The following is a 27,425-nucleotide window of genomic DNA, read 5'->3' as shown; positions in this document are numbered from 1 at the left end:
TTGTCTAAAAGTAGAATGCACAATTTAATCTATAAGGTTGGAAAAAAAAGCGTGTTTAATGAGAGACATTTGAAATTGTTAATCACATTTTTCAATAACCAATTGTATTTTAAATGCTGCTGAAATGCGTGAGACTTTGCACAGTGCATTATGAAATTGCACATCATCCTACAAAACATGACAACAACTCACTAAGTAGAAGACAACAAATAACAATCAACAAAAACAACATTCTTCAAGAAAAAAATATTTAGAAATGGCATTTTCATTAGAAACAACACATAAGAAACAGCCTATCATACAGTAAAAAATTGGGGGAAAAATCAGTCATCAGAATATGTATTAACATGTCATTTAAATGTTCCTTCATTAATAAAATAATAATTTTCATAATATGTTTGGTGCCAACTAGCGAGGGTAACAACTTAATCGACTAGTCCACTAATTGCACACATCCCTAATTAGCACTAAGCACAAAGTGAAGCTGAGGCTGAGGAAGGTCATGATAATGATAGTAATAAACTTTACTTATATAGCACCTTTTGTACAAGAAATGCAGCAAAAAGTGCTTTACAGTAAGAGCAGTATAAGCACTGAGTGCTTCACATAAAAATGGAATGAACATGAAACAAAATTGATTCATAAAATCATAGAATTGTAATACTGTAAATCATAAAGTCAAGATTTTAAAACAGACGCAGCACCGTGAAGCGTAAATAGAAAGTAAAAGCATAAAAAGAAAGAGTTTCAGACCTGTATTAGGAAGTCAGAGTTTGTTAAAGGCTAAAGTGAACAGATGCTTTTTTAGCTTTCTTTTAAAATCATTCAGTGAGCTGGCTTCCCTGGTATCTATAGGTAGTGTGTTCCATAGTTTTGGGGTATAACTGACAAAGGCTGCATCCCCGATTTTCTTCTGGCCTGATGTGCTCTCCCCTCTTGGTTCTGGTTAATAGCAGAGCTGCAGAATTTTGAATGAGCTGAAGGCTCCCAGTGGTGTTTTTTAGGAGGCCAGTAAAAAGTGTGTTACAGCAGTCAAGTCGTCTTGAAATTCAAAGGAATTAATCAATTTCACAGCATCTTTTTCATTTAGAAATGGTCGTACCTTAGCTATGTTTCTGAGGTGGAAACATGATGTTTTTGTCACCTTGTTAATGTGGGACTTAAAGCTGAGATCTGAATCTAGGATCATGCCAAGACAAGTAACTTCAGATTTAATCCAGAGACTTAAATTCCCCAAACTATTAAGCAGCATTTCTCTTTTTGTTTTGTCTTCATTTAACTTTAATAAATTATTGCTCATCCATTTATTTATTGTCAAAAGACAGGTGTTAATGGAGTTTATGGCTGCAGCAGTTTGGTTCAGCAGAGATGTACAGTCGTGTGTCATCTGCATAACTATGGAATCGAACATTGTGTTCTCTAATGATGTTACCACGTCATTTAGTAGTAGTTAGTTTACTTGTACATTAAAGTTTTGGAGAAATTCTACATTTAAACCTATAATGGTGCTAGATGAAATTTCAGAGGTTCAACAAAGTTATTACAGTGTATCCTGATGGCCACATTCTTTGTCTGCACCAAATTTTATGGCAATCCATGTAATGGTTTTTGAGATATTTCACTCATGAATGACAGTGGCAGACAGATATAGCCATCCATAGAGCCACTCCAGTATTGATTAGTATCACAGAAAAACCCCTGTTTCTAAAGCAGTACAGTGTATGTACAATGTATGACTAGCACTGACAGTATCTCTAACCCTCTCTCCTCTGCAGGGCTCCGTTTGGAGCTGGTGCTTCTCGAAGCTCGTGTTTGTCCAGTCCAGTGGGTGGAGGAGGAGGAGGAAGTGGTTGTAGTAAAATCTCCGACCCATCATCCCCAGGGTCCCCAGGGCCCTCTTCGTCCCGTCCCTCCACCCCACTGGTAAACTCAACCAACTCTGTTAACCCCGCCAGTCCAGCCTCCTCTCCGCAAACTGCCGCCGCCCAGCTAAAGAACTGCCTGCGCTCCAGTCAGCACACGGTTAACCAGGCACGCACCTCAATGCAGCTGGGTAAGCAGAAACATACACACACACACACATAATGCTCGAAATGCGCATAATGGATTTGAATCATTAAGCACTGGATTCATCAAACATTCAGAAGCATCTGTTTTCAGTTTTGATCCCAATCACATGTCACTCATTATCATGAATTAACATAATGGCACACCCCCACCATACCAAAGTAAATAAACGATTTATAATCTTCTTGTCCAAAGTGGCACTCGAGATAGAAATAATTGAGAACTTAGTGATTTTCAACACTTGTAAGAAACAAACAGCCTGCTAGTCTGCAACAGTATCAGCCACATTAAAGCCTCCCAGAATGACACCATGTGAAAGGAGAGGTGAATCTTGTTCCATCCCTCTCGAGAAATGTTAAGCAAGTGAAAAGAGAGCATTTAATCACATGGAGATGTGTCTATCTCTGGTATTTTTCCAACGTCATGCTCTGCAACATCACGCTGTGCGGTGGGACTGCTCAGCAGCCTTCAGGCTTACAGGAGCAGAGTGCAGATCATTTGGGTCCTCGCAGCATTTTATCCCCTTGGTCTCTGATTACAGAATAATAGAATATTGATCAGTCATTAATTCAAGCAGCCTCTGCACCATGTAAAAATTTGCAAGCATATGCTCACGGCAGCCTCTTTAACCTCCAGTTTCATCAATTATGTTAGTCATGTGTAAAGAAAAAAAAACATCGGAGCTGCGAGAAGTTGGGTGAATGCCCAAATGAATGAGTAGGATGAGATCCAGTTAGTGGCATTCAAATACAACTTGTGGCCAAAGTTTGTGGAGATTTGAGCATTAAAATCATTCCAGAGTGTTGAGCATCTCATTCCAAAACCAAAACCAGACCAAAAGCATGCAAGTAAGGTCAACATTCTCACTCCCAACTCGTCAAATATCAACACTTGGTCAGTGGCCCTACACATCAAACTATGTTGCTCTTGGCACCCCTATCAGTTTTGAATGCTCAGGGACGACAATTTAGTTTCCACTAGTCACATGCACACAGTCTCTTTTCAAAATAAATTCCTCTACAGGTTTACTTTGTTTTTAGGTTTTTCATTAGGTGTAGACAACAGAAGTGCTTGGTTAGGATTAGAGAAAAGATCCTGGTTTGGGTTTAAAAAATATATTCTTGTTGTAACGTGACATATCTCACATGATATGTGTCACATATGGGACATGGTGTCTCTTTTCGTTTTTACGCTGATGATACACCGATGTACCTGCCCGTTAGAGCCACAGACCCTGGAATGATGTGTTCACTTAATAGCTTCCTTACGGGAACCATGGATGTCAAAAACATTTCTTCAGCTGAACTCAAAACAGAGGAGGTCATGTAATGGAGAGCTTGTTGTCATCGAGCCCCAGCAGGTTACACAGCAAATTCTGCCTTTGACTCGTCCCCTATTGGATAATATCAAACCTGTTGAAATCTTGGAGTCTAGTTTAACAGTACTTAAAGTTTGGAGCAGCCTGTCACAAAGCTTGTACTTTTAAAGTCACAGAGACAGTTTTACACGCCTTCATCTCTTCATGCCTGGATTACTGCAAGTTAAAAACCTAATGTACAAAATTCAGCTGCCAGGCTTTTAACCAGAACCAAGAGACATTGTCACATCACTCTAGTTTCAGCCTCTTTATACTGGCTCCCAGTATGTTTTAGAATAGATTTTAAGATTTTGCTGATTATTTTTAAGGCTCTTCATGGTCTCTCTTCCAGTTATATCTCCGACCTCTTAGTGCCATACACGGCAGGATGTACTTTGCGGTCCTCGGGCAGAAGTCTTTGTCTGTTCTAGAGGCCTGACTAAAAACTAAAGGGGACAGAGCGTTTGCTGTCAGGGCTCAGTGTCTCTGGAACAATCTGCATGAGGAAATCGGGTCTGCTGAGTCAGTGATCTCAAGTCCCTTCTTAAAACATACTTTTATATCAGAGAGCCTTTCCTGATTTTACTTGAGTTTTAAGTTCATTTAGACTGATTTATTTATTATTTCCTACACTAAAGTGTTTTTATCAGCTCTTTTAAAGTTGTTGTTTTCATGTTTTGTCTGTTTTAATTATTGACATGTAAAACACTTCGTAACTCTGTTTTGAAAACGAAACATTGACTCTTGGTTTCATGCTGGGCACAATCAGCAGCCTCCTGGGTGTTTTACCAACCCCTTCACCTTGACCTCCTTGCTATACAGACTTTCTTGCTCTTTATACGACATAATTTGCCCTGAGCATCTATAATGACACAGCCAGTGCATCTCATACAGGCGCTAAGGGTGCGTCAGTGTGTCAGAATCAGACACTGAGATCAACAGACCGAGCGTCAGTATTTGATGAGTTGGGAGTAGGGCTGCAACAATTAGTCGACTAATCGATGACTAATCGACTATTAGAATAATTGGTGATTATTTCAGTAGTCGACTAATTGGTTTGAGTCATTTTTAATAGAAAAGTACTATAAACGTACCCCAAAACACTCTTATTGCAGCTTTTTCCGTTTAGATAGTGGCAGCTTTACACACTCTCCCATGATGGTGAACTAAAACCCTTTGGCGTGAGTACGAAACAAGACATTAGATGACATAATTTTGGGGTTTGGGAGAGACGGACCGACATTATTCAACATTTAAACCCATTTTTCGATAAAATGATTAGTCGACTAATCGAAGAATTAATCGACAGATTAGTCGACAAAGAAAATAATCATTAGTCGCAGCCCTAGTTGGGAGTGGGAAATGGTTGGAAAAGTACGTGGACACATTGGCCATAAAGCATTTTTGCATTATATATCAATATAATTCATATTCACAATATCTTTTTTGTATCTTTTTTCCATCTCTCAATTTTCTTCAGCTATCACAGAGCTTTAAAAGGCAGACAAACACACTCACACGTAAAGGAAATAGTGTGTCTGCAATTCACCAAAGCTTGCGATGCATTTATTTCAGGCACATTTGCCTTTGTAAGATAGGAGAGACATTACAGAGGTGATAGGAAATGAGGGGAGAGAGATTAAAGGTGACATGCAACTCGAACCGGGGACATTGCAATTATGTTGTCACCGTCTTAACCCCTTTAGGCCCCCAAGACGGCCCTACACGGCATGTCTTTTGACTGGTGGGAAAAAAAAACACAGAGAGATGAGAGAAGAACATGTAAACTCCACACAGATAGAACCCAGAGGGCGGGTGTGCTGTGAGGTGACAGATGTAACAACAGAGGTATCATGCTGAGAACAATTTTGCATTGAAAAAATATGTGTGATACTGTTATTGGAAGCAAACACCATGCACCCATCCTCACCCTGACTTTCCTCTGCACTATATGAACCCACTGAATCATTGCTGAACACGAGCCGCTACTGCAGAGCAGCTACGGGAACATAGTGTAACTCACAGTAGAATAATTTAGCACAAACACAGTGACATGCACTCAAACGTACAAACGGTGCACATACAGTCTGTGCACAGCACAGAGACGTCACTAAGAGCTCTGATCGCGCAGTGGTAATGTTTTTGCCTGCCACGCACACGCTCAGACACACACACACACGCACACACCTGTGTCTGTACAAGGTCTAGATCATATCAGCCTTGTTCTCCACTCAGAGTCTATTCATCTCTGCAGAACCCCTCTCTCTCCTTCCTTTTGTATGTTTTCTTTCTCCCTCTGAGAAAATAATGGTGACCGTTTCTTTTGGGAGAGTACACACTGTAAGAACACTTCCAAAAATAACACACACACACACACAGACATGTGCACTCCCACGTACATACACACACAGACTCCAAAACACACAGCTGAATGACATCACCGTGCTTTTTGTTTTATGGAGGCGTAATGACAGAGCTTCATGCCTCTCTCCGTCCACCTCTTTCCTTTTCTCCCTCTGTTTCTCTCTCACAGACACACAAACACACACACACACACACACACACACGCATCTGGTCTCCATTACAAAATAAAGTATGTGCATAGTTCTGGCGTTTAGTGGTTTTATCACATGACCAACATGGCTCTATGGGTTTGTGCCTGAGTACTGCAGTGTAGAAGAGCAGGTGGCTTGCAAACACTGTGCGCGTGTGTGTGAGCTGTGTGCGTGCTGTGTGTGCATGCGCATGTGTCTATGCTTATGTGGGTGTGTGTTTTTGTGTACTTTTATCCTCATGAGCGCCAAATGACCTCATACGAATTGAAGGCTGAGAAAAATGCTTCAAAACTCGGGACAACTCAGCCTGTTCTTTATGTCTACAAGGGCTTCGTTCAGAATTAGGGCCTCGAGTCACCTTTAAATTATAAACAGTATGTTACATACATTCTCTTTTCGGCAAGGTGTTTTAGATTTTGAACCTCATCCTTTCAGTTTGGTCTGCTCTGCTTGTGGGGTTTTGTCAGACCAAAAACTTGCAACTGAGATGCATTGAAGGCTATTAGAAGACCCCACACTTTTAAATAAGTAATTCATAGATAATTGTGTTCATCTACTGTATCTCTGTGATGGACTGGTTTCTCTACCTCCCGCCCAGTGCATGTGGGGAAAGACTCCAGCAGCCTTTACCAGCTTTTATTATGCTTAAGCTTTTAAGACTTCAGCAGAACAGTGTGTCAAGTGATTGCATTTTGCATTGCCTAGTATACCTTTTAGTGTAATCTAAAGTTGGCACAAAATCATCTAATAGTGGGGCTACATCCTGCAGGACACACCTGGTTATTTTGACACCATATCTCTCCTCAGATATTGAGTGCTCCCAAAACATTGGCGTGTTGCCTCTCAGGACTAGTGATGACTGTGGGCGTTAAAAGTTTCTCACCTCTATATTAACAGTGTGTGTTTGTGTCTGTTTCCAGTCCACAGTCCTCCTGCCGGAAGCCCAGAACGCCCCACGGTGGCCCTCTCCCCCCTGCGTCCCCAGAGTTCCTCCCCCTCACGCTGCCCGGGCCAATCGGGTCGTCCTCTCTCCATGGTGTCTCCTGGACCCAGCTTAGGGCCGTCACCCCTCTCCTCCCCCGCCTCCAGGCCCCTCCTCCCACTCTCCTCTCCTCTGTCTTGTCTCACGCCTCCTAACGTGTCAGCCGTGCTCCTCAACGGGGACCCATCCAGCCCCCTGCAGCCGCCATCGCCGGGCCCCTCCCACGCTCCCACCCAGGGCGTCCTCGCACCCAAAGCAGAGAAGGTGAGCCTCATCCTCTGGAATAACTACAAAAGCACATTTTATCTCCGAGACAATTATAGTTAGCTTATTTTAAGATGTGCCAGCGTTCAACAGTCACACTGTGAAAAATCCTCTGAGGGAATAGATACTGATGTCGCCTCAATTAACCAGATTTGCATGTAAAAGATTTATTGTGTTTTGAGAAATGAGAGCAACTTTTTTCTCTAATAGAATAATTGGATGTCTTGCTTCTACAATGCAATTTCTATTATTTTCTCCACATGCATAATGAGTACTGAACGCAGTAACATCACAACTGTTTTCCAGAGGGAGTTAGAGACCCAAGTGCATCAAGACAAGACAGATTGTGGGAAAATGGCTCCCCAAAAATTACAATCACAACTCTTGATCAAACAATAAGTCTTTGAATACTAATTGGTTCAACGACTTTTAATTAATGTTTACTTTTATTGAAAGAAGAGCACAGCCTCTTGACTGGGGCCGCAACTAACAATTATTTTGTTGTTAATTAATCTTACTGTTATCTTGATAAATCTGTTTGTCATTTAGTAAGAAAATAATGAAAAATGTCCAATGCAGTTTTCCAAAACCCAACCTGGTGTCATCAGATAGCTAATTTTGTCTGATCAGCTCTTTAAAACCCAAAAAGTATTCATGTAATAGCACAACAGACAAAGAAAAACAGCAGCTCCTCACATCTGAGAGGCTAAAACCATGAAACGCTTGGTAATGTTTCCTACAAACTTATATAAGTGATTAAACAATTATCGCAGTTGTTGCAGGTTTATTTTCTTTCCGTTGACTAATTGATTAATGGAGTAATTGTTTTAGCTCTTAATCTGATCGCCATTATTGTTGAAAATATCCAGAGTCTGCTATGTTAAAGAAGGGAATTCAAAATGGTAAAACTAATGTTGAGTATGTGTGAGAGAACATTCATCTGTACCAGTTCACATATGAAAAGTGTGAAAAGAAAAAAACATGGTGCCACTTCCACTTCCTTTGATTCCCGGAGGTATAGTCATCCTGTGAAAAAAACTCCTCACCATGCGTATTTAAATTAACTTTAATCAGGTGGAAAAAAAGGTGTTTTATCTTCCAGCTTTTATATGGCTTTGAGTATGTGAAGTCTATTGTGTGTGTGTGTGTTTGTGGTGTGTGTAAAGTGCCAGGAGTCCTCTCCTAACTCAGTAAGTGTCATTCACCCAGGCAGCTGGCGCAAACGCTGAACGCCATCCTATATGCTGTGAGATGTGCGGTGTTAAAGCTGTGGATGTTAAATCGGGTTGCGCTGACAGTGAAGGATGGCACCGAAAGCTCGCATCTGTCTCAGCTCCATTTGTTTCACTGTTGGCTCCACTGTCTGGGACAGCTAATCTATGGCTAGCTGACAAACAGCTCATTGACTATGGAACAGCAGGCAGCGGCCTTGTTTACATCGTCACACTCAAAGATGGCTCGGACGAATCCAGGATTATTACTCATGCGCCGGATATATCTCATAAAAAGTTGGAACAAGGTAGTTAAAGCGCTGTACGCTGTTTGATAAAGGGTTTATTGTTAAGTTGTCATCCTTTCATGTCACTCTGATGTTAAAGAATGGCCCCATCTTATCACAATCACATATAGTGTCTGCCTAAGAAAATAGTTTGTTTTGGAATGATTTTTCTCAGCTGGCCATAAATCCTACGTGACGACTCGCCTCACCCAGCCTAAATGAGCTGCTGCTCTTCCAAAACAACCTCTCAATATGCATTCTGGCTGTAGTTGTAGCATCCACTTTTGATCTAAATGCTCTTTCAGAGGCTTTTACGCCCTGACAAGATTAAAATTCTGGAGGAAAAACAGAACACTCCCCAGGTTTTGGGGCAGAGTGGCTCCATAGATCAAATTTAAAGATATTCCTGCCAAACAATCAACTGTTGCTCGCCTCAGTCCCAAAATATTTCATCTTCACAGTACCCCTTTAAAAAATGTTCAGCCTAACTCTTATTCACAGCACTTACCTTTGTAGCTTTGAGCTCAGCAGAGCAGAAACATCAGGTTTGAAGTCGGGGCGGCGATGAGGCCGCACAGAGTCGGTCTTTGTTGCAGAGGAAATGATGAAGCAGCTATGATAACTGTCTGGCACACACAGTTAGGATAATCTCTGCTCGACACACTGTCACACTGTCTCGAGCGCAGCCGGCATTACAGACACATATCACGTCGGACACTGAGATGTGTCTGTAGACTGTTTCCACAAAGTCTGCACACGCAGGGCAGCTGCCAATGAAAAGGCTGTCAGAAGCACCTGCAGTTATTCAGAAGGTCCCGAAAAAGTCTGAAAATGAAAAACTATGATTAACTCTATAGTCCAGATTACTTAAAGCCTTGAGCTGAGATAACATAAGACTTCCATTTTTACTTTGCCTTGAGCTATTTTTGCATTTATTGATCGCAAATAGAGTTTTATATTGTACTGTTGACTGGCATTAAAAGTCCAGTGTGCAGGATTTAGGGGTATGTACAGGCAGAAATTGAATATAATATGATAAGTATATTTTGTGTGTAATCACCAGAAAATAAGGTTTGTTGTGTTTTCCTTACCTTAGAATGAGCCGTTTATATATAGGGAGCAGGTCTTCATTTATGGAGATGTTTCTACAGTAGCCCAGATTGGACAAACCAAACACTGGCTCTACATAGGCCCATTTGCAATTTTGCGTCATTTAGCAGCATTGGAAAAACACTGATTTGTAACATGAAACCTCTTTATTCCATGTTTACACCAGTTTAAATCACTGGTTCCATTAGTTTCTGAAAGAAAAGACCTCTGCGGATAATTCCGCTCCTGCTTAAACCCTCCTAAACATATGGATATTAACCTACCAGAGAAAAAGGTGAGCATATATTAGCATATTGTGGGCAGAAACTGACGTACGACACATCATTCCTCTCATCCCTCTGAGTAATCTTAATACTGCTGTGTCTGCTCTGAAAGGTAAAATTCAACACCTGGATTATCTCTCCAGATGTGATGTTTTTAAATGGAACGTGTGCAATTTCTTATATTTTGCATGAAAGACAAGCACACACATACAGGCATTGATACCATTTATTTACATAACAGCACTTAAAAGGAAAAGAGAGAGAGAAGGAGACATTATAGCTTTAGTTCAGTGTCAGCATCCTGTCAGAGTGCCGCAGAGCAAGGCACTCCTCCGCTGCTAAATTAGACAGAAATTGTTTGACAGATGAAATTATGAGTGTTTGCTGCCATCTGGTGGTTTATTTTGGAACAGCACCAGCAGTTTGACTCACTCGTGTATACACACATATGCGCACACACACTCACAGGAGGCAGATTAAGCCTTTAAGCCTGCAGATGAAAGAGGAGAGGGAGTAATTATTCACTTTTTATCTGCCACTTCTCTTTCTTCCTTCCCCCCCTTCTTTCTGTCCTCCTCTACCTCTCTCCCAGTTTGCCGAGTCCCTCCTTCCCTCTGTATCTCACCGTTTTCTCCCCTTCTCTTCATCTTTATTTTCCTCTCCATCTTCTCCTCCCTCTCCCCAAATTAAAATTCAAACAAGCTTTATTTGTATGGCAGGAAGGAAATCTGTGTCGCCAAAGCAGAGGAACAGTGCGCGTCATTAGATTTGTGTAAAAGTTATTAATGTTCGGTGGAGGGGAGTTAAACAAAAAGGCTACACAGTCCTAATCCTGGGAGAAATAATCAAGTCTTGGTATTTAGGGAAATGCATATCTCTAAAGCATCAATATTTGGAGTGCAAGAGCAAGGAATGCTGTTTGTTTTCTGCAGTGCTGAGTCAAAGTGTTTATACAGCCTCTCTTGCTTTGTAAGCACTTTTCCATGCTGTCCCATGTCTATACTAAGACTGGTCATGAGGACTATGAACCGGTATTGTTTTTCCTTTAGCTATTTCATTTTGATCAGATATTGAGTCAGATTTTTGTCACTCTTACCAAGAATTTGCTAACAGTGTACTTTGACAGTGTAGATGTATGAGTTTGATTGTTGGGTGTTTGCACAGATTAGACTATAAGGTAATTGACGGTGCCTGACCTGTGAGTCTGTCTGACTTTATTAGGGTCCAAATGTAGTTATTGGCTAACGAGATTACTGCTGGGCCATTATTGGTTTGTTGATCAACAAAATCCAACATATTCACTGACAGGTGAAGTGAACAACATTGATCATCTTGTTACAATGCAATGTTCTGTCGGGAAAACTTGGGGTCGGACGTTCATGTTGATGCCACCAGACACACCCCACCCCCCCAAACCCCAGTGCAGACTAGGTAACTTCCCCTTATGGCAACAGCACTCCCAGTAGCAGTGGCCCCCCAGCAGGACAGTGTACCATGCCACACCACAAAAACTGCTCAGGAGTGGCCCGAGGAACATGACGAAGAGATCAAGGCATCAACCTGGCCTCCAAATCCCCAACTCATCAAACATCTGTGGGACGTGCTGGTACCCCACCTCACAACCCACAGTACTCAAAAGATCTGAAGCCAAGGCGTTGGCGCCAGACACCAACGGACACCCTCCAGAGATCCTGTGTCCATGCCTTGATAGGTCAGAGCCAAATCCGGTCCAAGGAGGACCGACCATGGATCGGGGGTACCTCTGGGGTAACAGCACGGCCCACAGATGTTCGATCAGGTTGGGTATTTGAAGGCCAGGTTGATGCCTTGAGCTCCTCGTCCCGTTCCTCGTGTCATTCCTGAGCAGCTTTTGTAGTGTGGCACGATGAGTTGTCCTGCTGGGGGGACACTGCCATCAACAAGTGCTGTCGCCATGAGGGGGTTTACTTGGTCTGCAACGGTGTTCAGGTGGGTGGAGCGCTTCAAGTAGCATTCTTATGAATGCCAGGACCAAAGGTTTCCCAGCAGAACATTGCACTGTAACAAGATCATCAGTGTTATTCACTTCACCCACCAGCGGTTTTAATGTTTTGGCTGATTGGTGTATGTGCTGGTTTTTGTCAGTGTCATATTTTTAGGTTTTTGGACCGTTCGTCAAACAAAACAAGCTATTTTGCAATGATAACTTTCAAGACTTATGATAGCCATTTTTGATTGATAAAAAATATTAAATGGATTGATCAAGTGTTAGTTGCAGCCCAAAGTCAAAGTAGGTGTACTAGGTGCAGGTTTACTTTGGGAGCCAATTGCAAAGGCCTGCAAATTTGATGTCACTGTTGGGTGGAAAAATAAGTAATTAAGTAATAAGTAAAAAACAGATACATCTAAAATATTAGATATACCAATGTGTCATTTGTCATGTAATTCTAAGTCATGATTATCCCAAGATCTCTCAATTGTAATAGGCTGGAGAGTATTCCATACATCAAATGCACTGCAGCAAGTTTCTTACCTGATATTTTGGGAAATCGTTCAAACTGGGGCATATGAGGTGAAAACAGATGCTTGAGATGCTCTTGTGTTAAGAAAGGAGAGAGAAGTCATTAAGCATTAATGACTAAAGTCACAAGGTTTGCACTTACAATGCGAGGAGCTGTGATTCACACAGAAAACACGCTCTTCAGAGAGAACATGTTCAGGTGGTGGAAGCTGAGAGCTCACAGAGATGAAGGCGTAGAAACAAACAGCAACAGGTGTAGTATTTACAGCAGCTTAATTGTAAGACCAACGCTTTTTGATTCGTGGCCTTCATCAGGGTCATCGAGCCCACAGAAACAAAGAACAAACACCAGAGCTTGACAACAGAAAATCTGTGGAAACCAGCTTTGCTCTGGAGTTACCTGAGGCTAAAGAATGAGGCACATATGTACAGCTGTGATGTTTGTTTTAGATCTGAGTGCTGAGTTTATCATTTAGCTCTGCGTTCCAGACTTTGCAGCACAGGTTTACACTAAATTAATTTTATCCTCTGCTTTTGCTGCTGCTGTTTCTGTTTCTGTGATGACACTTTGGTTCAATGTACTGTTCAGTTTCAATTACATGCAAGTTGCCTGAGCAGCCACTCGCGCAGTGAGCTCTGCAGCATACGGTCGCAGCTGTTGGTCACAGCTCCAGTATTTTGGTCTCTGTCCCACTGACGTTCCCTAAAATGTTTTTCTGCTCCATCATCAGCTACACAGACAGACAAGAAAACACTCAACATATTTTTAGAAATATTGACAAGGTGTGCAGTGTGGTAAATCGCTAAAAAGTCTGCATATAGTGCGGTCACAGAGGCTTTCCATGCTGCTGCTGATCATATTTATTATGTTTGCTGTGGTTTGGATGTAATTCAGTTACAGATTTCAGCTTAAAGCAAATATATTTTAACCCCTCTCTTAGATTAATTTGCTTTTCTCTTGTTAAAGAGGAGAGGGTTGATGTGGTCAACAGGTCACTTCCTCTCTTTATGTTCTGGTTTCTCTCCTTGACTCTCTGCTGCTCTGTATTTATTTATAACCACCTGTTTTAGAAGCATCCTCTACTCTTTTCTATCCTGACTTGAATATATATTTTTTTACAAATAAACACAGCGCAGTGTGAATCCTGAGTTTTCCATTTTGTTTTTTAAGCTTTCCTGTTTACAACTTCATGTGGTTACCATGACAACTGTCTGTCACAGCACAGCAAAAACAGCGTTTGATGGAAAATGAATGTTAAAAAACAACAACAAGATGCTTGATCCAGCAGCCCATATATAAAAGAAACAGATGGCTGAGGCAGAGACAGGGCTGATATGAGGGCCTCATGCATCTACAAAAAACATGTAATTATGCTCAGGCATGCTCAGTATTGATCCACACTGTCATGACTGAGACTGTAAAATCAGGCCGAGCAGCCAAAGACACAAAGCTGTTTTGTCCTCCTGGTATCTCTCAGGGTTTGACTGAATAGACTGTGTCTTACAGCCTTTACATAATCAAGCATGAAGGAAACACAGATGGAAAAAATGTGACTTTAAAGGTGCCACTTAGAAACACTTTCTCCTTAATCAATTAGTTAATTCTTAAGACCACTGCAGTAAATGCATATATATTCAGCTTGAAGGATCGTAAGCTGACCACTTTGCTTAGCCACTTGCCTGTTCAAAATTGTGACTGTGCAGGTAACAATTATTACCGTTATCTTAATTCTTTCTGCTGAGTTATAAGAGTAATAACAACTCCCATTATCATCATCACTTGTTAGTGAAGGTCATAAAAATGCCCATAAAAATTAGTCCACATGACATTGCCAAGTGAGAAACAGTTTTTTTTATTTATTTATTTTTATCTAAAACATGCAACCTGTCCATCTGTTTTAAAACCACTTTCCAGTAATTGGCAAACCTGGCAACATTAGCAGCCAACACAGTGATTTGGTTTTTTCTCTGTGGCTGTGAAACCAACAAAAATAGCTCTGTAGTCTCAGCACTAACATAAAATCCTGTGTAAATATACACTGGTTTAAAGCAGGGGTCTTCTACATTTTTTTAGGCCAAGCACCCTTTAGCTCAAGGAGAGATGGAGCAGGAACCTCCTACCACATATACTGTATACAACTGTGTTGCACTTAAGATAATTCTCTGACTGTTTTCAGGTCTTCTCTTGTTTGCGCTTGCCTGTAGCTTTTGTAGCATGGCTAGGTGCGTTAGCCTCAACCTCTGCAACCGGTGGTTTCTGAGGTGGACGGTGTGTCAGACTCACTCGAAAAGTTACAAAACGATCCATTGTGGCCAGTGCCGTAACAGAAACACGTGAGGCCTGCCCGCAGCTAACCCGAGTGACAACAAAGAAAACAGGATTAAAATATATGTTTGCTTTATTGTTATGCCAATATCTACTCTGGGCACACAGACAAAAGGATCACAACGTGCTCCTATGTAATTGTTTAAAAAAACAAAACAAAAAAAAACATAGTTGTTGACTGAGTGGGGGAGGGGCCCCTTAGACTCCGAGGCCCCCCTGCCTCACGGGGGCTGTGAGGGTATACTTTAAGGGCGTGATTGTGGCTCATAACAATGTCCATACACTTGGAATGATAAAACAGCTAGTTGGCCAAAATATTTCAATAGTATGTAAATGTTACAGTGCCGCACAGTGATTTAGCATTAGCTAGCTCACCTGATTGCACAAGGATATATGGGTAGTTGTCCTGTTATTAATGTTGTATACTGTAAATTGAATGAGTTTTTTTAATAATAGGCCAATTTATCTTTGCTAATAATACATCAGATTTGTGTTCATGTGTATTTTCAGTCATATTTTAATTTATAAAAAAAAGAGAAAGGGAAAAAAAAAACTTCAAGTAAAACTTTAATTAAATTATTAAACGATAATTTGGCAGCCTCCCTGCAGTAACTGTGGGGACCCCCTAGGGGTTGCAGGCCCCCTGTTGAAGAGCCAGGGTTTAAAGGAATAGTTAAATATTTGAAAAAATGAATATGCACAAAACTCCACCTGTTAGTACCTCTAAAGCAGTGGTTCCCAACTGGTTGGTCGCAGTCCAGAAATGGGTGGCGGGTCCATTCCGTATGGACTGCAAGTGACTCACAAACATGTCAAGTTTGGAAAAAGCACACTTTGTTTTTAATTACAGTGAATTTCTGGCACAGAATTTTTAGTTTGAAGTGTCATTTCCTGCTGTAGAGTGAGTGACTAACCGACAGCCACTTGTCAGAGACAGCAAACTAGCATGACGACATGGCCAAACGCAATTATGATGCTGAATGTATTAAACTGTGTGGACCTTGAACTAGGCTAATGACTAAGGAGAGATCTGGACCAGTCGGGAACCACTGCTCTAAAGCTCACTAATTAATACATCGTATCATACGCGATATTGTTTCTTTGTATGTATATACGAACAAATGTGGGAAAGAAAGCAGATATGATTAGCTCCCAAAATGTTTTACTTTACAGGGGGAAGACCAAAGAAAATCATTTGAAATTGTGCAGGGCTGTGTCCTAGACAGCACCAAAGCCGCAGCATAAAAAAGATTTAATGTCATTCAGAATTCCTGAGACTTTGTCCACATGAATACTGAAAGGACAGCAGCTCATCTGGCTTTACTGTCTGCCCTCTGATAAAACAAATGTGCTTTTGTCACCAGTTGTATTCCCTGTGTCAACAGAAAAATATTTTTCTATTTGTTTTATAAATGTGCTTTTTGATTAATGTGTAGGGAGAGCGTTTGAGCCCTGTGGTTTCTTTATATAGAGAAATGAAAAGAAAAAATATTCAGTAGACGTATTGTTTACACTGACACTGTTTTCATTACCATCTTGTCACTTCTCAAGATGGGCTTTATGAAACCTATATCCCTGTATATCTCACAGCATCTCTGTTTGTGTGCTCCTCCCTCTCCGTCTCCTTTTTCATTTCCCTCCATCTTTTCATTCGCTCTGTCCATCCTCAGAAGGAGAGGAAAGCAGGAGGTTTATTAAAGCTCCTGTCAGGGGCGGCGGCCAAGAAGAAACCACGCTCACCTCCCTCCTCCCCGCCCACCCACGACCCTTCGTTGGCCGGCCAAGGCGCCGTCGCCACCGACCCGGCCCACCATCCTCACCACCATCACCACCACGCTCGCTCAGGTTCCTGTCCGATGGCTTCGCAGGGGCGAGCCGGCTCCTGTCCAATCGAGAGTGAGATGGCGGGCGCTATTGGGCTGGAGCCTCTGCACAGGAAGTCCGGTTCTCTGGACACCAATTTCCCCTTGTCACCCCCGCCGACACGTGCTGGCAACGCTCTGATGGTCCTCCGGCCTGAACCCAAACCCTTGTCCAGAGAGAGGTGCGCGCACACACACACACACACACACACACACAAACACTTCAGTCAAAGTGACAGTGTTCATCGGGAAGCCTACAGGCCACCATTCACGTCCTTGTTGTTGCCGCATCATCTGAGATTTAATATCTACACACAATATTTGAGTACAAGTCCCTCAGAGCTGACCAGGAGCAACACATAATACTGCTGTGATTGATCAGTAGATCATCTTTTTATCCCACGGTGCAACCACACACAAACCAACAGCCTTTAAGACTCAAGCTCTGTTGTTATACACACACAAACACTCCCACACACACTTCATGCCCCTCAGAGCAAACCTGTTCAATCAGGAACACATACTTATAGACACTCGGACTGTGTCACAGGACATGGGAGAGGAATGAAGCATTTAATGGTAGCATGTACTCCGCTGTCTGCATGAAGGTGTGTGTGTGTGTGTGTGTGTGTGTGTGTGGGTGGGTGTGAGAGAGAGAGAGAGAGAGAGAGAGAGTCAGAGGGAAAGCTGTTATTACAAACATAAAACATCAAATGCCTTTCAACAGTCCATCTCTGAAGGGCTTGTCAAAAGGCATTCTGGGAAATGCAGGAAACCAATAGGGCTGTGCTGAATGGTTCGAAGCTTCAAGTCAAGTCAATTTTATTTGTATTGCACATTTGATACACAGGTAAACACTATGTGCTTTACAGAAAAACATAAAAAAAAAACATTAAACAATGAGATAGAAAACCTATAAAATACTCCACATAAATAAATAAACTGTAGAGTACACACACGTACACTGAAAACAGTTAGCACTCACAAATGGACTGCTGGATGATACAGTTGCAGCAGATCTCAGGTTATCAGGTGGTTTGTTCCAGAGAGCAGCACCACAGTGACTAAATGCACCTTCACCTGATTTAGTTTTAATCCCTGGGACATTCAGGAGACACATGCTTGATGATGTGAGGGATCTGGTTGGGCTATAGCTAGTGAGCAGGTCAGAAATGTATTAAGGAGCTATATCATATGGGGCCTTGTAAACAAGAAGTAATATTTGAAATCAATTCTGGACACTACTGACAGCCACTTGAGTGTTTTCAGTGCAGGTGTAACGTGTTCTATTATCCTTGCTCTTGTTAGCACTCTCACTGCAGCATTCTGAATGAGCAGGAGCCTAAAGATTGTCTTTGCTGACATTCAAATTCTAAATCATCTTTTTTTGCATGTCTATTCATTCCGTTTTGACCTGGTATTTCTGCACAGTTGCAGATAAAGATTAGGCTATGCAGATATTATCAGTATTATATTATTTGTAGAGTTAGATTGCAGTGTGGCATGGGTGGATTATAAGACAATTGGCCCATTGGCACAGACATGCAAAAGGCCCACCACCTACATATGAGGAAGACACAAAGACTTTGTGGTGGTTTGGCGTGTCTTTGTAGTCATTGCTCATCCTTTTGGGGTTTTGTGTCTCTCTGTGGTCATTTTGAGTCTCCTTCTGGTTGGTTTGTGTTAAATTGGGTGAAAGTTTTGCAGGTGAAGGCCAGAGGGGCCCTGATACTTCAGGCTTGTGTCCCGTAGGCCCTTTCAGTAATCACATCCATGAGTGGGGCTGGGTAGTAGTGATTACATGGGTGATGTCAGGCAGGTTTGGGTAAGCTTACTGGAAAATATTATGGGTTTAGGTGGGCGGGTAAAAAAGTGACAAAGCAGTGTTCCATGTAGGTTATTAATAACTTACAGAAACACTATGTGCGAATGTCCCCCATCTCTTTCCCTCTTTCTGTGTTTCTTAAACACCGCAGCGCTCAATCTTTTTGTATTGATTTTTTAATTTTGTATTAATGTTTAATTTTTTTTTGTTTTGGATTAACGGGGCATTAATGACATTTATTCATTAATGAAAGTTGATTTAATAAAATATGAGAAATTTCTTTAATCCTATGAATCACTTTATTCAAATAGAGGACTTTGTCTGAAGATTTTTTGTGTTGTTGTTGTTTTTGGTGATGTCATTCAAATTTTCAATTGAAAATCTCAACAGACACTTTGAATTAAAAAAAGACATTTGGTGGAACCCTAGAAATAGAAATTTCTAAATGCAGTAAGCAAAGCAGGTTGAGAGAACATGTGATTCCCTGAATCCATTAAACATAATTTAATCAAAGGGTCAATATTTTCTCTTACCAATAATTCACACTGCTTTCTGTACCTGGCAACACAAATTAGATTGTTTCAGGTGGGCTGTACCAGCATGTGATGTTGTCCACAGCAATGTGCGTGTTACAATAGTGTATCTGTGTGGCAGGTATCGTGTGGTGGTCCCCTACCCGCCCCAGAGCGAGGCTGAGATCGAGCTGCGGGAAGGGGACGTGGTGTTTGTCCACAAGAAGAGGGAGGACGGCTGGTACAAAGGCACCCTGCAGAGGACGGGACAGACCGGCCTGTTTCCCAGCAGCTTCGTCGAGAGCTTCTGAGCTGGAGAAAAAAAAATGGACAAAGAACAAAACACTGTTCCTGTTCCTGAGTCGCAAAAACACACAAGCTTCACGGCTATACACACACACCAAGAGTGGACCGACATTGGTTTCTAAGAATTACACTTTTGGATTAATCATAGACACTGCAAAAATAAATTTGCTTTAAAAAGCTACTAATTATTCTGGATTTCAATGGAAATTTTTAGTTTCACACGATGGTCAAAATGCTTTTTTAAACACTGAAATAATCAAATTAGAAGCTGTTGAATACTGGCACAAAATATCATTATTGGAAATTGTCTTTAGAATCCCATATCGGTCCAACTAATTCACACACACACACTTACACGCACACACACACACAAGCAGGAAAGTTAGCCCCAATTTCAACCAGCCACACAGCAAGCAGGGCGGCTTTTCCCGTCGCTCGCCCGGGGACAGCGTTGGGTCAGAGGGGCTCCTTTGGACTAATTGTCCAGACCCGTGATGTTGACTACTGAAGGCACACAGACTCAAAGAGCACAGAAAGACAAACCTGCCTCCCAGTTCTCCTCCTTGGCATCATCCACCAGCAAACATTAGCACAAAAAGCATTAGCTCTGCTTTCCACTGAGACCTCAGAACTTGAATTCGGGTGCTTTCTCTGTTTGAAACGTGAAGATTTATCGCCAGGTGATGAGGGCAGTGTGTGAGCCTACAGTCCAGGATCATTGTAAGCACATCTCCATGTCTAGTTTGTGACAACAAGCACATGTTTCTTACCAACCCATATGTTAATAACAATGCATGTAGCATTATTATGTTTTTTTTTTATATATATATGTTGAAATAGATGTTTGTGTTGTCCCAAACTAGTCATGCTGTGATGATCTGTCACAAAACAAAAGGTGCAAAAAGTAAAATATCAAATAGGTGATTCATTCTTCTATTTATATATCTTACATACACTTTGCAGACATGTTTTGTCCCCACAGCTGGGTTAAAGTGAATAAACTGGCTTGCTGAATGTAGGAAGAAGCAAAAGAGTTGTGCCAAAACTCTTAAAGAATTGATTTGTATTGATAAAGTTGTTTTTTGATCTTTTATGTGGGATGATAGAGACAAAGAATGCACTTGATAATATCTGATAAAACCTGCCAATATAGCTATACATATACAGTATTTTACACACTCAGCTATTATTTATTTGACAAACAGGATTTCTGTTGCTATTCTTCACATCCTTCTTTTTATTTTTTTTAAGCAGGCACAAACTTCTCTGGTGGTACAACAGTTCAGCCTTTTCAGTTTGAAATATAAAAATTCCTCAACAAACCAACAAAAAGATACAGAAACGGGCCTTTCAGAAATACAATACATCCTTGCTAACAGTAACTCCTCTTCCTCAGCCTTTTCTTAAAGCTACACTATGCAGGATTGTTGGTGACCAGCGAAAATGAACGTTAAAAGCCAACCCCCAATTCACTCTTGTTTGGCGTTTTGCCTGCCTGCTGCTTACGGTCTGGCACCTGTTCAGTACCTTTTTATAAAGCTCAGACCTCACCTGAGCGCTGTGGGGGTACATGCCCATAAACATCCCAAGCACAGAAAATAAGACAATAATTTGAAAAATACAGGCAGAGGTCAAAGTCTCAAAGTGATAGTTGAAAAGGATTCCTTCTGTATGAGTCAATGTGTTGTGTTTTTAGGAGAACCCTGCATAGTATATCTTTAAAATAGTGTTGAGAAATTTTGGCTGTGTTCGAAATCGCATACTACATACTGCATACTGCATACTCAGTTAATAATTAAATATACCATTACTTAATGATTGTTCAAATTGAAGTACTCTCAAGCAATTCGTCTTTATTGCTTTACCCAACTGTGTTGATCATGGCGTTACCGGCCCAAGCTACCAGCAAATGAAAATTGTTTTTCACAAATTTAGATCAGTGTTACCTCTTCCGCGCAATTAATTAGTATTATTTTAAGGCAAATTAAAGTTAAGTATTTTAGCTTTAAATGTGTTATTCATGGTAAATTTTATATGCAACTCTACGGTTTTCCTCTTAAAGGACCAGTGTGTAGGATTTAGCAGCATCTAGTGGTGAGGTTGCAGATTGCAACCAACTGAATACCCCTCCCCTTGCAAAATATTTGTTTTCCTAAGAGGGCGACAGCATGACCTGACCTACTCTGCCTTACTCTGCCTCTGATTGGCTTATCCTGACATTCTTACCCTAAATCTAACCAGTCTTACTCCTCTAACCATGCCTACACCCTCCTAGGAAAAATAAATTTGCTCCCCTCACCCCTTGCTTGCCCGCGTGTTGGAGAACCTACGGTGGCCTTCAGGTGCCTTTGCTCCACAAAATTCAAGCTGCCACTTCAATATAAAAATGTGAAAAGTCTCTTCTGGACTTTGAGCCTTCCTGAGTGACTGCCAGAAAATGCACGACCCTCCCTCCACCATAAATTAGTTGTTGGATTTTTAAAATTTACCCTTTGATGTTTGAAGGTTGAAGACAAAATCCTGGAGTTTTTTACTCTAGTCATACATGCTGGTCAAATGGTTTATTTTTGGCCAAATTTTCAATGAGATGTAGGATAAGTGATTTTGATAATTTCACAATTGAAGCTCAGATTTGGTTATGTGTTTTTTTTCTGATGGAAGCCTTAATTGCACTTGATGTGTTCAAGGAACGTCAGAAATTTGAAAATCCAATTTTTTTTTACAGTTTCTGGCCGTGATAAATGGTGTATTATTGGCAATTTTTAAAGTAAACATGTCTACCAAATCTACCCGTGGGTTAAAAGAAAACATGCCTTAGGCATTTTTTTTTAATTAGCGGCAAAATAAATAATAAAAATACAGCCATTTCAATTTTTATGCCCCTCCTCTAAGCTAAGATAAAAAACATATAAGCCCCTATCCAGTACTTAAAAAATCATTTGACATGCCTTCCCTTTTTGCACCACTCCCTCCCCTCTCATAAATGACGAACAGTCCTTAATTAAAACAGTTATTAATAACTATCCATGTCTGCCAATATATCCCCCTTAATCCTATAGATGGCACCCTTAGATGTACCTTAATGTCATTTGCCATCATTAATTATTTTATCTAACAGTTAATTATCTAAACAGTCTGCATCGCAGTTCTCGCTTCTCTAAAGCGGTTAGGCTGATTATCTCATACTTAAAAATTCTTGATAATCCAATATTCATCTGGGCAGTTCTTGCGTACACAAAACCCACATACTATAAAGTTTAACACACTGCATCCTCAATTTTATGTCATAATTAGTATGAATAGTATCTCAGTATGCAATTTCCAACACAGCCTTTTTCTGACTACAGCAATATTGCGAAACCAAATGTGTGTGGATCTGATGCTTACAGAAGAATGTAGGGTCGAGGGGGGGGGGAACACCTGTAGGCAGCAATGGAAGACTCTTGTCACACAACTGCCAACCTTTGACAACAACTTTTCCTCTGGTCTTGTCAACCTCTATTGAGTCATTTCTTTTGGTACGGCTTCAGTGAGTGTACAGTCAGTTGGCTTTGTGAATCTCTACGTCCTGAGCGTGGATCCAGGCTTGTCTAGTTTACATCCAACCACAACCATCTACCTTGTTTCCCTGTTTCTGGAGATAGAAGCACAGCGAAACTCAGAGCTTGACTCGCGAACTGTGCATGCGTGTATGTGTGCGTGTGTGTGTCAGAGAGTAATACAGGCCATGTATCAATGAAAAAGCCTAGTTAAGTAATGGTTTTCCTCACCTGAGCCAGAATGAAGCACAAACAGCTACTGGCTACGTGCACGCAGGTGAGGCTCACTCATTGGCTGAGCACACAACTGTCTAATTGGGTCGTAAACAGGTGAGAGTCTGTCATTGAGTAAACACACGTGAAACGTCTTGTTATATGGGAGAGACGATAAATACAAAATTCTAGAAAATAGAATTGAGAAGCTACCCAGAGTCGACAAAACGCTGCAGCGTCAAAACAGTTTGGAGACTTGTGTCATTTCTTATTCCCACATGATGTGACTGCAGAATAAACAAACTAAACATGAGACTTTGCCACAAGCTCTCCACAGACTTGCAGAAAACAAGCACAATGCAGAGAGGATACGGCAGACAAACAAAAACATCTCCCTCAAAAATGCAGTTCAGTGCCACAAGTTTTCTGTCACCAACCTTTTCCCCAGATTAACAGTCTGATAATGTTTTCACACGATATTTCTTTTTTATACATATAATTCTGAAGAGGAGTAGCAAGCTTCTCGTTTTTCGTATTTGTAATGTGTTCATGTTCAACCTTGAACTTGAAGTTGGAGGCAGCCTGTCACTGAGGAGACAAAAAGCACAAGCAGTTTGTATTCGTGAAGTGTTTTTTTTCCCCCCTGCTATTACACTGTGGGGAAAAGAACTCAACCCCCGATCCCTTAAACTGTGAAGGAAAGTGAACAAAAACATGGAGGGGAAATAAGTGATTACAGCATGGTCTGCAGTCACCTTCTGACTGCTGGCAGTGCAGTGTGGGTAATCCTGTGCGTCTGTAGCAGCAGATGAAACCAAAAAACACTGATTTTTCTTCGCCACATATTGGAACACACACATACAGTGAAAGACTAGGGCCAGTCTGACAGATATCGCTTTTCTCAACACCGATGTGACGCAGACGATCAGATTCTTTACATATTTAATTTTCAATTGACTGATTTTGTCCATTTAATCAATACTATGTCACACAAGTTTACGAGAGTATGATATGTGCGGGGCTTTTGGTTCAGAGAAGTAAAAAAAACAAAAAACAGTTGGTTTGTAACAAAAAGGTGCAAAACTAAATGTCAAATTTCAGTAGAGGATATTAGTTATTTGACGCTTCAATCCCAAAAATATCTGCACTGGCCTTCAAAACCTGTCAGTCAAATCCTAGTGCCTACAAATGCCAACACACACACACAAAGTATTAACATCAGGCAAACCAATCCGTCTTTTGTCTCTTCCTTACTTTATTCTTATCGGTACAATGAGCCTGCCGCTTGTTATTTTCTCGAAGCTCTGCTGTTGTGTTTGACTCGATGACAAAAACCAGCAGATCCCACAACAGCTCTGCACAAACCCTGAGCGAGGTGTCCCTTATCGTGTTTGTACGCCCCGTCGATCAGAGGACTCTAATTTCTACTGAGTCAAACTTAAGCACAAGTCCTCACTTGCGTCGGCGGATCTCGACGGTGTTCTTTTGTTTTCCCGGGGTTGATGCTGTGAGGAGGAGAAGAGTTTACAACAGTCGAAAAAAACATCAGGAATTAAAAAACCACGGTGGTCACTTTACACGAAATATCTCGACCCGCTGGTCACTCAAATGTTTTCATGTCGTTTGTGTTTTATTTACGTGATGTGAGCTTGTCTTTCGCCTCAAGCTTCCTGGTTGTAAATACCACTTGGGAACTCGCGTTGACGGCTTGAAGAATTGTGAACAAGCCGTCAGCGGCGGTGGTAATTCCCATCAGACATGAACGCAACACAAACATTGCACATATGATTTTTTATTGGACTTGATGTCAAATTATTGTCCACTTTGGTTTTATTTGTCCTTCCAGGAAGCCTGAGCACTCACCCTGCCATCTTGAATTAGATGTCGGCCATATTTGTTCCTATGGATACTTGCGTGTTTGAGTGTATGTGTGCGTGTGTGTGCGCGTGCGTTGGGAGGGGGCCTCTGTATGTAGCTCTTTACATTAAAAAAGGAACTTTATGAAAAAGTGTTAAGCAGCGTGGACGCTCACGCTTCATCAGGACTGAGGCGGGTTCAAAACAGCAGTACATCGAGGGGGTTAAAAAAATAAAGTATATATATTATTCTATATTGTGCAGAATATTTATAGGCCTTTTGTGCCATTGAAGTCATGCTCTGCGCTGGCCACGCCCAGCGCTCTCTACCATGTGATCATTATACATCGTCTTGTACCGATGACCCGTGGTTGATTTGATTGTTTTTTCATGTCAAGTGCATTTTTCGCAATAAATGCCTTTGTTCTAAAACAGATGTTCAGAGTCTTTTCTTTGCATCTGCCTGCAGCTTTATAACAGAGATAACACAGGCAGCGGCCGGAAGCAACACACACTTGTGTACCCTGATGCATAACAAACACATTACCTGTACAGCCCATTAGGATTTTACAGTTGCCCTTTGGAGGATTCATCCTGAGAATCATATTATATCCTCCTCTAATTATAATTATCTGCACTCACAATGTGCTCATTATGAGCTTATGAGGCCTTATGAGCAGCACTCCAGGTACAGCTGTCTGACAGAGTGTATTACTGTCTTTATCATCACAGACAGACTAGTAAAGGATGTTTAGGAATACAGCTGACACTCTTTCTGTCTTTTCATCCTTCCCTTCATCTTCTCTCGTCTTTCTCTCCCTCTGTCTCTCCTGTGTTCTCACGCCAACACTGGCATGGACGGGGTGTGTAATTGGTAATTTCAGAGCGTCGCCAGCACTCCCCTTAAATGACAACCTCATCTCTCCAGCAGCCGGGCCTGTCTTCAATGATCACCTCCATTTGCATTTAGAGTGACTAGCAAAAGGTGACAAGGGTGTGTGTGTGTGTGTGGGGGGTGGGGGGGTGACAGTTATCTTGGATGTAAACACGCCCAGGAAAACTTGACACAGGCACAAGCTCAAACTGCTATATTTAAGGCGAGCAGGAGACAGGCAGCAGGTTTAGATGTTTTAGATTTGTGCAGAGCAGATAGCAGGAAAAGTGTGCCACCCAGAGAGTAGCTATAGGTGTCTGCACACACACACACACACACACACACACACTTTCTCCACAGTTTGCCTTGGTGAAATCTCCTCGGGGCGTCCTCTTCCCAACCTACCAGCGAGGTGCTGCAGGCCCCTGCAGGGAATCGATCAGCATTCCTCCGCTTTACGCCAGACCTGTCTGTCTACCTGTCTGCGTGCCAGCTGTGAGTCACATGAAGGGCGGAGGGTAAGACACTGCAGGGAACAAGACCTCTACCAGGCGGCACAGGGCGGTCCCTTTGTGTGTGTTCGAATATAGCCAAGTTGTGGGCAGGGGAGATGTTAAGCTACTGCTGTCTCCTAAATCTTCCTCTACAGCAAAAGGAAGCTTTTGATCATCCTCTTACTTCTGATAAAAGGGGAGAAATGTAGACGTCTCTACAGTAGACGTGTCTTTTATGATGAATCACAGGGATGGAGGGGAATTAAGTCAGGAGGTCTGTGGGGCTTACATCAGTCTGAAGACGCCGTAAAAGATACACTTGTTCTCCTTCAGTTTGCTGCATTATTGGAAACAAAAGCTCCACGTCTGAGAGTACGTGACTCAAACACCAATTATTTTCAATTTGCAAGACAGCAAATGCTCAAAAAGTGTTGTGTTCTCAAACCAGGATTGGAAGTACTGTGAAATCCCTCTGATCAGACACCTCTCAGTATGACCTGGTCGTGAGATTTGAGTCGGTACATTTTTCAACACCTTGAAGGAAACATATCACACTTTCACTGACAGAGAAATAAATCCCAGATATTTTTAAAACAGAACAAAACCTGAAGAATTCGACAGACTTGGACACGTGTTTTTCTTCATAGATGCCTTACAATCGCACATCCCAACACTGCAGCTGCTTGTCCTTTCTCTTTGCTCCCATTTTTGGCAAACACCAGGTGCCGAACCAGATGTGTCCTTTTACATGCGACCGCATACTGCTGAGACAGCTTTTTTGCAATTCTGTGCTAAATGTTTGCAAACCGAGCTCTTAATTTGAAAAGCACATGTGAAGAAAGCCAGACAGAAATCAATAAAAGTGAAAGAATTTAAATTGATTTAGAAAAAATGCATGTGTTTAGAAAGTACTGAGCAAATCACTGGATAAAAGAGACTTGGGTTTGCTGCATGAGTTGTGAAAGAATTTTTTTGTTAAACATCGTCTCCAGTCAATCAATAAATCAATATTTTCTCCATTT

General features: G+C 41.5%; 1 protein-coding gene across 3 annotated transcripts in view; it reads left to right on the top strand.

The window, feature by feature from the left end:
• Nucleotides 1-25,960, top strand: part of LOC126392992 (E3 ubiquitin-protein ligase SH3RF3-like) — a 149,616-nt gene extending 123,656 nt beyond the window's left edge. The window contains exons 6-9 of one of the 3 annotated variants that reach the window (XM_050048804.1): nt 1,776-2,053; nt 6,900-7,225; nt 16,593-16,966; nt 19,264-25,960. In XM_050048804.1, the coding sequence (XP_049904761.1) occupies nt 1,776-2,053; nt 6,900-7,225; nt 16,593-16,966; nt 19,264-19,432 (1,147 nt within the window). In that variant the 3' untranslated portion in view covers nt 19,433-25,960. The remainder of the gene's footprint in view (nt 1-1,775; nt 2,054-6,899; nt 7,226-16,592; nt 16,967-19,263) is intronic. The other 2 variants (XM_050048803.1, XM_050048802.1) reach the window with 2 other exon arrangements.
• The last annotated feature ends 1,465 nt before the right edge of the window (nt 25,961-27,425 follow it).

The sequence above is a fragment of the Epinephelus moara genome, chromosome 7 (genome assembly GCF_006386435.1).
Source record: "Epinephelus moara isolate mb chromosome 7, YSFRI_EMoa_1.0, whole genome shotgun sequence".
NCBI classification, from domain to species: Eukaryota; Metazoa; Chordata; class Actinopteri; order Perciformes; family Serranidae; genus Epinephelus; species Epinephelus moara.
Note: the sequence above shows the minus strand (reverse complement) of the source record. Positions and strands in the feature narration are given on the sequence as shown.